Below are 13,725 nucleotides of genomic sequence, written 5' to 3' on the forward strand. Positions count from 1 at the left end.
TCCAAACACTACTCTTACTCCCTGAGAGTATTTAATTGAAATGAATGGGGGAAACTGCAACCCTGTGAGACCCCTCTCCACCACAGATGGGTACATAGAGCCGCTTGCCCACATGGTATCGTTCAGCTACAGGAAAGTTATTCTGCATTTCTTTCATCAGAGATATACTCTCCACAGGGTCATCGAGACAGGAGCTGGTGCGTGGGAGTGGCGGGCTCCATGCAGTTAACAAAAGCAGTGACTGACTCGGGAATGCCAGGCTCTCCAGGTGGTGTGAGAGCAGAGCGGCAGGGCAAGCAGCTGGAGGGACAGTGGCACAAACTGGTATGGTGGGAAGGGGTTTGTACCCCCACCCTGGACACTGAGGCACACGGCAGGAAAGAATGATGGGCAACTTCACCTTCCTGAAAACCCTATCTTGCTCTTTAGGCTTCACTTTCAGGTGCCTTCACAGGGTCTCTGTACTGTTCTGTCACCTTTTCCCAAATCTTTGAATTATAGATTCAGTGATGGCACCTGGGGAGTGGGAGGACTGAGGAAGAACAACTCAAGAATGCTGAAAAGGCAGAGCGATGGAGGTGAGAGGAGCTACGCCGGTGGTGAAGTGGCTACAACACGAGCATCGTGTTCTCCAGCAATGGCGGGTGAGCTAAGGAACACAAAATCAGCATGCTCCTCCCTCCGCAAGACCAATGATGAATGTAACCCTAGGGCCACACCTGGGCAGCACCCAGTGACAAAGCTCTTTCCAACCTCTCCCTCTGGTGTAAGAGTGCTTCGGCTGTTACGGGTCAAACACCTTCTGAGGCCTCTAAACAGGGCCAAGGTAGGGTACCTAATTCAATTGGCTAGGCTTCCATGTGGTCTCATCTCCTTCTCTGGTTTCATTCCTTTCACGGATTTTGTCTCTTCACAGACTTCTCCACTGGTCTTGGGCCCACGGTTTCCCTCAGTCAGGCTTCTTCAAAGTTCAATTTGGAAGAAAGCACTGTTGTCCAAACTTACCATTTTAACGTAAGTCAGTTAACATTCAGTGCTCCTAAAACCTCAGCTTCTGAAGGGGCAGATGATGAGATGTTAATCTCAGCTTTCACTAAGAAAAAAAGGGTTTTGTTATTTCCCTTTGGGTTTTGGAAAAAAGCTTGGGAATACCAAAGATGAAAATTCTAGGCTCTAAACCAAAGAACACACAAGGTATTATTTCAAGACGCTATTTCTAAAGACCAAGATTTCACTCATCTCGTGACTTCTGACCAGAGGCTTGGCTGAGGATTTGAGTTTCCCCTCCATCGCACAGGAGGGGAGAGGAGGGAGACGCCTTGGGGCAGAGACTGGAACCCCCAAAATGCCGTGTCTTCCGACAGCCTGCCCTGACAAGCGTGCCCCAACTCTCAACACCCCTGGAAGATCTACGGCAAAAAGTCCATTTCCCCCCGGCTTCTGCGCCAACGCACGCATCGACTACGAAAGACAAGACCAGCAGCGGGTCTGAACCCTTCCAGTAACCAACCCAGGCAACGACAGGATGTGACTTCATTGACCATTTCTCCTTTTTGTGTTTTTTTAACACCCCCCCCTCAGATTGCTTCAGGAAACCACCGTAACCCTCCTCTGCCCGGTCACCCCGTTACGGCGACGGCCAGTCCCGCCGAAACGCGTCCGGGCGGCGCGTGCCCGCCACACGTCGTGCGTGCCCACCGCGCACCTTCGCACGTCTCCGCCGTCGAGCTCTCGCCCCAGGACTGACAGGCGCTGCCACACGCCCCGGACCCCGGGGTGTCCCCCCAGGGCCGGACGCCCTACGGCCGCCCCCCCCCCGTCTCCTCCTCGGCGTCGGCAGACCCCCGCCCCGGAGGCCCGGCGGCCGCAGGAGCGGGGCGGCCGGCGGCGACCCGGCAGGCCCCGGCGGGGCGTCAGCCGCGACCCCGGGGCCTGCCCCGCCGCCGCCGCCCCCCGGCACCTATAGGGCCCATACCCCACCCCCAGCCCCGGGCGGCGGAAGTGTGTGTAGGGGGCAGTATAGGAATTTCCTGTGACGTCCCGGCCCGGACTCCATTAGGCTGCAGCTGGGCTGAGAGGAGACAAACCCAGCGGGCAGCCAGCGGAGCGGGCCGAGCGCCTGGGGCTGCCGGGCGGGGGCTCAGGGCAGCGGCGGCCGCCATCGCCAGAGGGAGCCCCGAGCGGGCGGCGGCGCTGCCTCCGGGACCCCCGGGGGGCACAGGGCCCCGCTCCGCCTTCCCCTCACCCCCGCCGCCCCCCCCCTCCCCCCCCGCCTCCCCCTCCTCGCCCCCCCGGCTTCCCACCACGGCCGCTCTCGGCGAGGAAACTCTGGCCTCCGCTTCCTCCTCCTCCGACTCGGACACCGGCGGAGCCTCCCCGCCCCCGCGGAAGAAAGCCCGGGCCTCCCCGGCGGCGGCGGTGGAGGGAGCAGGAGAGCCCGGGGCTTCCGCGGGCAGAGCAGGCCTCACCTCGTCCCAGTCCCCCTCGCTCCCCGCCGGGCTCGCCCCCGCCGCCGCCCCGCTCAGAGGCAGCAGCAGCAGCAGCGGCGGCGTCGGCAGCGCCATGCAGGCCAACGGGGCAGGAGGGGGCCAGCAGCAGCAGCAGCAGCAGCCGCCGCAGGGGCCGGCGGGCCCGGAGCTGGGCTGCCTGGGCGCCCAGAACGGCGAGGCCTCGGCGGGCACGGCCGCCGGCGACCAGCTGGCCCACGCCAACGGGCTGCTGCCCTCGGCCAACAGCGGCGGCGGCAGCCCCGGCGGCCTCAGCGTCAACAACGGGGTGCCCGCCGCCGGGGGCCCCGGCCCGGCCGCCGCGGAGCTGGGGGGCAGCGGCGGCGGTGGCGGCGGCGGCAGCGCCCTGAAGAAGAAGAAGCGGCTCTCGCAGTCCGACGAGGACGTGATCCGGCTGATCGGGCAGCACCTCCACGGCCTGGGCCTCAAGTAAGTGGCCGCGGCCGCGGAGGCGGGGAAGGCCGCGGAGGGCGAGGGGGAGCGCAGCTGGGGCGGGGGGGGGGGGGGGATGTCCTTCCCCCTGACCGAAAGGCCTGCGTGGGGCCGGGGGAGGTCCCCCCCACACACGCCCTGCCGTCCTCCCCTCCGTCCGCGGGGAGGGGGCGGCAGGGTCCGGCGTGGGGTCGCAGGAGGCCGGTGGTCCTCGCGGAGGATGGGGAGCCCGAAGGCGGGGGGGGGAAGAGCTGGGGCGGGGGGAGAGGAAGGGACCTCCGGAGGGGGGAGGGGGGTTGGGGTGGGTTGGTGGCAAAAACTGCCCTGTCGCAGCCTGGTAGTCCCCGACGAGAAGAGACCAGTGCCTGGGTGCGAGGCAGAGCAGTGGGGCAGGCCCGCTCGCAAAAAAAAAAAAAATAAAAAAAAAAATAAAAAAATGGAGGCGGAGATGTGTTTTCCAAGCCTGTGCCGGTCAGCTTGGTGTCTGCGGAGGGACAGGCCGGAGTTTCCTCTGCCAGGGATGGCAATATGGAAGTCGAGTTGCACACCGATAAGGGTAGATCAATACAAATGTGTTAGTGGGGGAGAAGTTATCTGGTAAACATAATGGAGCCCGCAGCTGGGCGTGGGGGGGTGGCTTTTTGCAGATGAGCTCTAAGATTTGTCTTGTCAGCTCGGAGGAAGCAAGCACAAACTAAACTGCCACTTAAAATAGGCTGTTTGGTTTCACTCTGAAAACCTTCGTCCCTGTAAATGGTGAAGGCCTCTGTAGACTTGTGCTGGACGCACACTTTTGATAATAATGTTATCTGTAGACTAGAATTGAGTATGTTCGCTCTTTCTTAAAATAAGAATAGGGAAAATAATTTCCTAGTGGGGTAGGGGAAGTGTAAGAATTTAACCACAACGCTCCCTTTGTGAGTAAAGCTAAAGCCAACATGTCACAATTTTTGAAGGAGGCTAGAGAAGTCCTGTAAAGTCTTCAGGTAGCTACCACAAAAGAAGTCTTCAAAACACTGTGGAATGGGTCAATTACAAAGAACTTGGCACATAAAATAAATTGCCTCTGACACAAGAGGCAGGTTTACAGCGGCAGACAACTCGTGACTGTTCATAGACGACACTACAGTAAATAAGCTATTTTTAGTGTAAAAGGGGGAGGGCTACAGGTTCATGAGTTTGTTTATCTTATTTCAAGGAGTCAGTCTTTTAATGCGTGATGAAGAAGAAAAAGTTAGGCCTGTTGCAGATGTGCTAGCTCTCTGTGTTCTTTTATTGGGGGGGGGGGGGGGGGAAGAGGCAGGGGATAGTAGCCAGTAGCTAACAGCTTTCTAGTCTGTATCTTCCTTCATGAAGTTTATCTTCTGTGCAGGGATGGCTGTTTGTGGTGGCTGGTAAGTCACATAATTCATGGTACTTCAGCGAAGCTTTTGAGCTCATTGACAGCTTGCTTTAGATATAGGTAGCTGTTTACATATCTCGGGCAACTGAGATGGTCTTTTTGGACAAGCATCTGAATCTGGTCATAGTATTCTTACTTCATTAAAGTTATTTTTAAATATCGTTAACTGTTATCATAGCAGGCGGTATATTTGTGAGGGTAAAACTGGTCGGGTTTTTTTACACTGTATCTCTCCTGCAGCCAGACTGTTGATCTTCTCATGCAAGAGTCAGGATGTCGTTTAGAACATCCTTCTGCTACCAAATTCCGCAATCATGTCATGGAAGGAGAATGGGATAAGGTAACGTAGGGCTTATAGGACTGTATTAACCACTGTTTAAATTTATAGTATCTGTGAGAGAATTCAAAATCCACCCTCCTTATATACTTTTTTGTTTGTGTTTTTTTTTTGTTTTGTTGTTTGTTTTTTTTTTTTTTTCTTCTTATGCCAATTTCTGCAGGCTGAGAACGACCTGAATGAACTTAAGGCCTTAGTGCATTCTCCGCATGCAATTGTGGTAAGAGGCACACTTGAACTCTTTCAGAGCTGTATAGTTGGACTAATTGTAGTGGTGTAATCTTTCACTATGGAGTTGGTTGTCCATAGTTCTTGTTTTCTTTTTTGTTTACTTTAAGCAGCTTGCATGCTATCTCAAACATCACACTAATCTGAACTTTTTTTATTCTTTTTTAGAATGTGAGGTAGGAAGCCCTAAAGTATTGAGGCTAATAATTGGTGTACTGAATGTTTAAACTTTGCTAAACATACTTAACTGATAAAATATAAATCCTGTAACAGTCCTAAAATAGGTCAGTTTCTGTAGAAACTGCCTATGTTGAATACTAATTTCAAACTTGAAATACTTCTCACAATCTCTGTGTTTATGGGAGTTAGGTTTTCTTGAGGGAAGAGAAGTTTAGAAATAAAATGCAGTAATACTAATGTGGAGTTGGCATTGTAATAACACAGGAATATAGAGGCTGCTATAGACCATGAACAATACTGTTGCTTTTCCAGATGGCTTCTAAAGAGCAAATGCATTTGTATTGCTGTTCGGGATTTTTAGAGCTTTTTCTCTTTGGCTGGCTTTTTTTTTAAAGGTGAACCTAGAAATGAAGTGTTGGTAGATCCTGTGACTTGACAGTTATGATACGTGTTGTTATGATTTCAGGTGCTTTGAGGAAAGTGTTTCTTGGTTTGATTTTTCTATCTCGAGATGAAAATCATTACTTAACTCTTCAAACAGCTTGTTCCGTTGTGTTTAAACGTTTATTTTAACGAAATGAAGTTAGAACAGCTACTGTCACTTAGCAAGAAGACAGTAGCAAGGCTTTTTGAAGTGTCTGTCTGTGACTGTAAACAATGAAGAATCAGCTGATGGCTGCTTAGCTCCACTTCTAGCTGATTCATTTGTTGTCAAGACAATTTCCTGTCTGGTGGGGGAGGGAGAGAAAGAGAACAGGAAGTGAAGTAGGAAAAACAGATGTTTAGCAAAACATCAGAGGGTACTTGAGAGAAGTTTACATTCTGTTCTATTAATTTGGTCAAAGCTTAGCACCTCTTGGTTAGACTAGTAGTTCACTTTCTCTTTTCTCACAGACTTGATATACATAAGATTCACTGTTCAAATAGTTTAGAATATTGTATGCGTCTTTCAGTAGTTTGTGGAGACTGAAAGTATGAAACCACTGTATGTGAATATAAACAGTCATTTGAAGCAGATTTTGTCATGTTTCTAACTAATGAAGTTATCAAGTTTCTCTGTAGTATTAAAGTGTTTTACATGTCTGGGAGTCAAGAGGTTTAACTGTGTATTAGCACTGTACTTTTTAGAGAACTTGAGGGAAAAGGGGGACATTTTCCTTCTGTTGTTTTGGAAGGCTCTGAAAGCATGCTGCTCTTTAATGTTGATGTCTAACTGCCTGAATAAAAACTTGGTGCAATAAAATTACTTGGTTTAGACTGCACTTTACCTGAACCAAATATTAACTATTTTCTTTTTAAAGTTGTTCTCCTTTTAAATAAATTTCATGTAATTTAAAACGGATAACAGTATTAAATGTCTTACATGTGTGTTAGTAAGACCATACTGATTTGCAGGGATAAGTTGAGCTTGTGTGTGTTCCATTGCATGCACACCGTCTCCACCTCCCTCCCTGCCTGGCTTTTTTGTACATGGTTAAGATTATGGGTGGGTATTAGTATAGTCAGCACCTGGAAAACTAGTGAAAGATCATTACAGGTAAGGAGGGATGCTTTATGCTCTGTAGGTAATCACAGATGCAACAAAGTCAGAGCTAATGAAGAATATAAATGTCTTGATCAGGGAAAGTCCAAACAAAATGCTGCTGCAGGTAACTCTTTAAAACAGAAAATTAGATTTTTGGGTTTCCTGACTCCTGATTTGTGACTCATACTGTATGACTAGATGTTTCAAAACTGTGTGCATACAAGAAGAATGGGTACCTAAAAGTTTAGATGACACAGGGTATTTAACAAAGTAGGGGGTGTGTGTGTTTGGTGGTTTGTTTTTGGCTTGGTGTTTTGTTTTTTTTTTTTTTCTCCTTATAGTTAATATGACCTGGACAAAATAACCAGGATGCATAGCTGCTTTTGAAATGTGTGGTCAGTGAAGGGGATACGTATGTATTTTGAAAATTGTACTCCTGTTTTAATTTCCTTATTTCTGCAAAGTGCTGTAAGTTCTACAGTTGAAAACACTAAACATGAAATGGCTGATCTCAATTTGTAAACCTTTGATGCTGTGTGTTGGTATGTTGGGGGGGGTGGACAGTCTGCTCTTTCTATTTGTGTCAACACAACTGAGTGATATATACTGTGTCATTAGTCATGTTTACTTTTCTAGTGTATAAGATACAGCCAGCCTGTGACAATCTATAGAACTTTATAGTCAATTCAAGCATGTTATTTTCCCTTGACTAACACTTAAAAAATATCAGTTTCAAGCCAGCCTGAGGTTTTGCTTACTTTAGAGCTACTCAAGCATATTATGGCACCTATCTTGGGTAACTAATTGAACCTAGGAAGAAATCTGGAGACTATTCCTCTATAGTCATCTAGAATATACTTTCAAATTGTCCTCTTTACTTTTTATTTTCATTCACTTAAATGGGACTTCCCCCCAGTTCTGGAGGTATACAGCCCGCAGCAGGCAATACAACAAAAAAAAGGGATTTGTATCTTGTTGTTTGAGCAAAGTGCTCCACCTGCCTGTATGGTGTCCCTCTTGCTACCAGTATTAAGGGCAGTTCCCTCTTGGAATGAATTACTCTTTAAGTGACAGGATTTGGTATGGTTGAAGTCTTATTATATTCTATAGGCCAGAATATTTTCTGCCCTTTACATATCAAGTCTTACATTTAAGTTTTGGATGGTTTTTAAGTGCTTTTATCAGTGTTTTACGAGACTATCAAAGTAATAAAGACTACAAAGTAATGAAAATTGGGGTCCTAGTTCTGCAGGCTATAAACAGATAGCTGCTGTGTTGAGTTCATCTTGAAACATCAGCTGATAATTTCAGCATGTCTTTTAGTTACCTTCTTCATCTTGGAGAAGAGTTGTTTCAGCAGTGTTTACTTACTTTTTTGAACTCTTAGTACAGTAATAAAACTGTTGTGGAGCTTGTTAAGATATACAGCTCAAAAATAACACAATAAATCTAATCCTAAAATTAGGTTATGCATTTTACTCTTTAAACTTCTCAAGATTTGCTACTGTAACCAGTGATCAAAATGGCCCAATTTCTTGATGGTGATAGGATGCTTGTCCTTTTATTTTCACAGTTGCATTGCTGAGGCTTTTAACTTTGGTTACCCTAGTGCTGGTGAATCATGGTGCATGCAAAACTTCCTAGAATTTAAGATGCTGCAAGGGGCTTTCCTACTAACAATTAGGATGATGGAGTAAAGTACTAAACGTTCATGTTAGTAATCGAAGGCTGTAGTTTGAAGAAGGCGAAGTGCTAATAATATTATGTTAAAACAAACACCACCACCCCCCCCCACCCCACCCCCCCGTAAATCTCTTAACTCTGTCTTAGTTTTGCCCCAGGGTGATCAGATGTTCAACTTCCACTTAAATAATAGCTTCTAGAAACAACAAGGTAGTGCGCTTTATCCTCATTCTCTCTATAGAGTTGAAAGACAGGATGAGGTGGTGATAACTGAACAAAACCAGCCAGACTGCAGTGCTGAAACTGTTGTATTGGACTATTCCATGGGTCCTACAGGGTGAAGAATCTTTGCTATAAGCTAAGCGATGGTGGTGTCTGGATTTAAACTGTGTAACAGTGAAGGATGTAATGATGTTGAATTTCCATTGCAAACACTGAGATGACAACAACAAATCCCAGGCACTTTTGTATGTTGTACATGGTATAATTTGGTTTATGATAATTTTCATTGCCCTTCTTTGGAAGGCAGCTGAAGAATATGGAGAATGAGTAAGCTGTTCTTGTGGGTGCATTGTGTCCGATTAGTTTTATGCTTGTTCTGTTCTATTTAAATAGTGGGGTTTGTCCTTTTACTTTACAGTTGCCAATATTACAAACAGCTCGCTTTCCTTCTAGAAGAGGTTGTTTGGGCTCTAGAAGAGAAGATGTACTCTAATTGGTGTTGTCTACCATAACAAGGTGGTACTGGAAGTAATTAGAAGTACTATTAGTAGGGCATATAAGTAGTTGAGAGAAAATGAAGACAAAATTCAGTTGTTCAGTGAAATCTACTTGTCAGCAAAGCCAATAGTTGCACAAAAATAAGTAGTAGGAGGCTGTGAGCGTCCTGATATAAAAAAATGACTTGAAATATGATGTCAGTGGAGTGTGACTTTTGCCTTAAGGAGGCTGTATTCATGCCATTGTTTATGTATGCTGTAGGGCAAGTTTTGGAGCAGTTATCAAAATAGCTTAGAAAATCAATTTAATTTCCCTATCAAGACTTTACTCTAGTCCCTGCCTTTTGCTAAAGATAAGTTACAATTTAAAACTGCTTATCTTTGATTCTAATTCTCTGTTATGTTAACAGTAGACTCCTGCATGAAGTGTACAGTACTGTGTTATTCTGGCAGCTTTTATATGCCTAATATGCCAAAGTCACACATGGCACTGACTTTTTTTTTTTTTTGGAAATTATACTTTCTAACCCCAAAACTGAAGTTATACATCTTTGGATAACTTGGCAACAGCATTCTGCATGCTGAACAGTAGTGCTCCTGTAATGCTTCCATGGAATTTTTGGGACTGGCATTACAAAAATTGGGGTTTTTAGGGTTTTCTGCTCTTTTTACTTTTCCCCGTAAAGAAATGAAATTAACATGCCAAGTCCTAGAAGTAGGGAGGGAGAAAGATTTAATTAGATACAGTTACAGTTAGCACCTTAAAGGGAAAGATGATACAAATTTAATAAATATTATATTCAGTGAATGGAAAAGGAAGAGTTGGAGGGATTATAGTTTTTATTACAAGCTGGAAATATCAGGCTGGTTTTTATCTGGTGATGATTGTCCGTGGGAGGTGACCAAAAGGAGTGAAATATGGTATGTGACTTACTACCTGAGCATCTTCATGGGTCCTTGTGAGCACGTGCATAGTTGGGAGAGGAAGCTCTTATCCCTCCTGCTGCTAGTATATAAGCAAACAGCATGAGGTCTGCTGGCCTACTGCATGGAACCAACCACTGAGGTTGTAAATAATTGGGATATCTTTCTTTTGGTTTTCTACATGTCAGAACACCAAAAAATGTTGTCTCGCCTGTAAAAACTGTACAGTGATGCTCTAAATTCCAAGTTCAAATGAACTAGAGAGCTGGATAGGGAATGTGATATGGTTTTGCCTGTTGCGTACTTGACAATAGAGTACTACAGACATGTTTGAACATAAATCATCTTTACCATGTAATGTTTTATGCTTCACAAAGCTGTGTGGTAAGTGAATAGCACTGTATGTGGAAACTTCATTCTTTTTGAAGAACTGAACATCTCTGGAAGCTAAAACTGCTTTATGTTTTAACTTTAGATTTTATATATAGTAAGCCTTAAAGTTTCATGTAAACTTTACTAGGACAGGAGCATCTTAAATTTCCCAATTATCCCTCTACTTAAGGAGGCTAGCAGTGTGTTTGAAACTAAGTAAGCATTGACCAAATATGAGCATGAAAATAGTGAGGTGCCTGAGGTCTGACAAAGCAAAGGAAATCGGTGATTGAGTTGGTGGGGTCTTCATTAGAAAAGCAAATGTAATTTGCTGCACATAATCTTCATTCTGTTTCTCACTGATATGTCTAAGAATGTACATTTTACTCTTTAACGTGGTGATTCTTGTGGACCAGAAATGTCTTTTCTCTCTGATAACTGCTAACACTAGCAGTAAGGATGTGCAAACACAGAATAGTTGGTTTCATCCAGAAACAATCAAACTGTGTTTCTACAAAATTGGTATTAGAAATTTCTAGGACTTAAGGTTTTTGAATATAGTAAATGAATGGCTGATTTTCTTTTCTTATCCACAGACATTTGTTGTTAGATTAGTAGGCTTGATTTATTTTTTTAAAAGACGACAACCAAAAACTGTAGAAGATGAAAGGAATGCTATGAAATAGCAGTGATTAATTCTGAGAAGTGAAATGATTCCTAAATATAGGAAACTATATTTTTTTCTGTAATCCTGAAAAATGATACAACACCCAAGGAAAACAACTTAACATGGAACTACAAAACAAAACCTCAGGCAGTGTCAATTTGTTATTGCTCTATGTTATGCAGCTGTGTGATCCATGTCAGCTCCTATGTAAGCAGTATGAAAACTTGTTGAGTTGGCCTGTTGTGTTCTGTGCTGTCATGCAGTCTTAAATATGTGATTAGCTGCTTTTGGGTGGTTTTCTTGATAGAATGTAAGATTGGGAAGCCTGTCTAATTCAGGGTTTGAAGAATGGTGACTGAAAAGGGAGTCAGTATGAAAATGAGACAAGTTGAAGGGGGGATCTGAGAAATGAGGTAGGAAGATACTTGGAGCTCCATAAGGCAGGAATGAAATTCATGGATAACTTAATTGCTGCAATGTTGTTGAAAACCCAGCAAAAAGAGTAATTGAGTAATGAAACATTACATATAGCTGTATTTCTGAAGGGCATAGTAGAATGGTTTCTACTGTTCTGTTTAGGCTCAAACGTTTTCTGAAACTTCAGTCAACCTTTTTCCCCTGACTGCTGCTTTCTGTCATGTCAGAGGATGAAGTTTTTGCTGCTGCAGCAGAAGTACCTGGAATACCTGGAGGATGGCAAGGTCCTGGAGGCACTTCAAGTTCTACGCTGTGAACTGACACCTCTGAAATATAATACAGAACGCATTCATGTCCTCAGTGGGTAAGTGTTTGGACTCTGAGAGCTCTTTCAGTGGAATTTTCTAAGGAATTCTATAGCTTTTGGTAGCTGACATTGTAAAAACTCAAACTGTATTGAAGATTGTTGATTAATCCTGTTGATTAATAAGCTGTAGTGGCATATGCTAAAATGGTGTAAAGACTGTTCAGCAGACAGTGTTACGTTTCAGATGCTTGAAAAGAACCTGATTATGATTTACTTTTATAGTACTAGAACCCAAATTAATACATGCATATGTATGGTCATCTGATTGTGAGGATTATTAGTCTGTTATGTTATAGTTGAATAAGTAGGTGAATATAGTCTGGTTTGTTCATAGATGAAAACAAGACATTTCTACCTTCCCTGAAATCTGTTTGTGTTTTGTTTTCTTTTTCTATTGCCAATTTGTAGATATTTGCTCTGAAGAAGATGCATGTTTGTGTGGAATAGTTCCCTGCCTTTTTTCCTGTCAGTCTCAAGCTTAAGTCACCTGTTTCCAGTTCATTAAGAATGTTATGATATATATTGTGCTTAAAAGTGAAAAGAATGATTCCAGAAAGACTTGGTCTGTTGGTGTGTGTGCACTTTTTTTAAACAGGTATCTGATGTGTAGCCATGCAGAAGACTTGCGTGCAAAAGCAGAGTGGGAAGGGAAAGGAACAGCTTCCAGATCTAAACTTTTGGACAAACTCCAGAGTAAGATGTTCTAGTGTTTAGAATTTATTCCCACCTCTGTAAATCCAGCACATCTTATGACATATCCCAGGGAATTGGTTTTAACTGCATTTGCCGGTGGTTGTTTTTTTATTTCCTGGTTAATGGGGATGCCTTTAGGTGCCTTTACCCTTTGGTCTTCTGTGTCTAACCTTTTGCTGTCTTTGATAAACTATTTGTAATAGGACCTCTTTATTTCGTAGCTCTGCTGCATACAGTAATAGTATAACTTGGTGATTAAATGTACGGTTCGAGGAGGGGCGGGGGTGGTGTTGTTGTAAATGCCAGCTATACTGAGAGGTTGAAACTAAGTGTGGCCTATAACCACTAGTGATACTAGTACTGGTGGATAGTGGTCTCAGACTGTGCTCTGAATTACAGTTTCTCCTCTTTCTTGTGGCTGGTGTAATACTATATATCAGAGTTGTAAAATCCATAGTATTCTTTATTTTGATAGTCTTAGTAGAGAATTCCTTAAATGAACACAGCTGATACTGTTTTATAATTTTACAGATTTTGTTAAATACTGGGGTTTGAGGTAGCTTGTGTAAATGGTGCTTGTTGGCCAGGACAATATATACTGTAACTACAAATACCTTGCATACAACTCTGCTTTCCAGAAGTTCATGCTTCTACTTCCAGATTATAGCTGTAAATTTGACAAGCTGTGTGCACTCTTTTCCTGTAGCTTTTAAGCTTTATTTACGAAGGTCTCTTCCAGAAACACTCAAATCAAAATGCTCTTACTTGCAACTTGGTTTTGATACTTTTTTTTATTTTTTCTTAATAACTGTTTTAAAGCGTACCTACCCCCATCAGTGATGCTTCCTCCAAGGCGTTTACAGAACCTGCTACGTCAGGCTGTGGAACTACAACGGGACCGGTGCCTATATCATAATACGAAACTAGATAGTAATCTAGATTCTGTCTCGCTGCTAATAGATCATGTTTGTAGTAGGTAAGAAACCCTTGCGACTTTTAATATGGGCAAAAATATCTTTTCTTTGTGTTTTAACAATAGGTACAGTTAGACTATTTTAAAAGGGACATGAAAACTATTCTGAGTTGGTTTAACAGGAATTGACTGGGATAACTCAGTTCTTATTAAATGAGTAGTGGGGGGGAGTCGAGAAGGTATGTGTAAGAGACTTTGGTAGCTGGATATGGGGTAATGGTGTCAGACTGAAGCTTTAAAATTTTAATCAGATGGGTATGAATAGAATATATTACTGTGCTAATCCTTAGCCACTTGTT

At 44.0% G+C, this 13,725-nt stretch overlaps 1 protein-coding gene across 2 annotated transcripts in view; it reads left to right on the top strand.

Annotated features, from left to right (window-relative positions):
- The first annotated feature begins 2,056 nt into the window (after positions 1 to 2,056).
- WDR26 (WD repeat domain 26) overlaps positions 2,057 to 13,725 on the top strand; it is a 33,935-nt gene continuing 22,266 nt past the window's right edge. The window contains exons 1-6 of one of the 2 annotated variants that reach the window (XM_075042559.1): positions 2,057 to 2,936; positions 4,582 to 4,681; positions 4,842 to 4,898; positions 11,621 to 11,757; positions 12,356 to 12,453; positions 13,273 to 13,429. In XM_075042559.1, the coding sequence (XP_074898660.1) occupies positions 2,563 to 2,936; positions 4,582 to 4,681; positions 4,842 to 4,898; positions 11,621 to 11,757; positions 12,356 to 12,453; positions 13,273 to 13,429 (923 nt within the window). In that variant the 5' untranslated portion in view covers positions 2,057 to 2,562. Of the gene's footprint in view, positions 2,937 to 4,231; positions 4,334 to 4,581; positions 4,682 to 4,841; positions 4,899 to 11,620; positions 11,758 to 12,355; positions 12,454 to 13,272; positions 13,430 to 13,725 lie in introns of those variants that run through there. The other variant, XM_075042560.1, reaches the window with a different exon arrangement.

Source organism: Buteo buteo, chromosome 12 (assembly GCF_964188355.1).
Source record: "Buteo buteo chromosome 12, bButBut1.hap1.1, whole genome shotgun sequence".
In the NCBI taxonomy this organism is placed as follows: domain Eukaryota; kingdom Metazoa; phylum Chordata; class Aves; order Accipitriformes; family Accipitridae; genus Buteo; species Buteo buteo.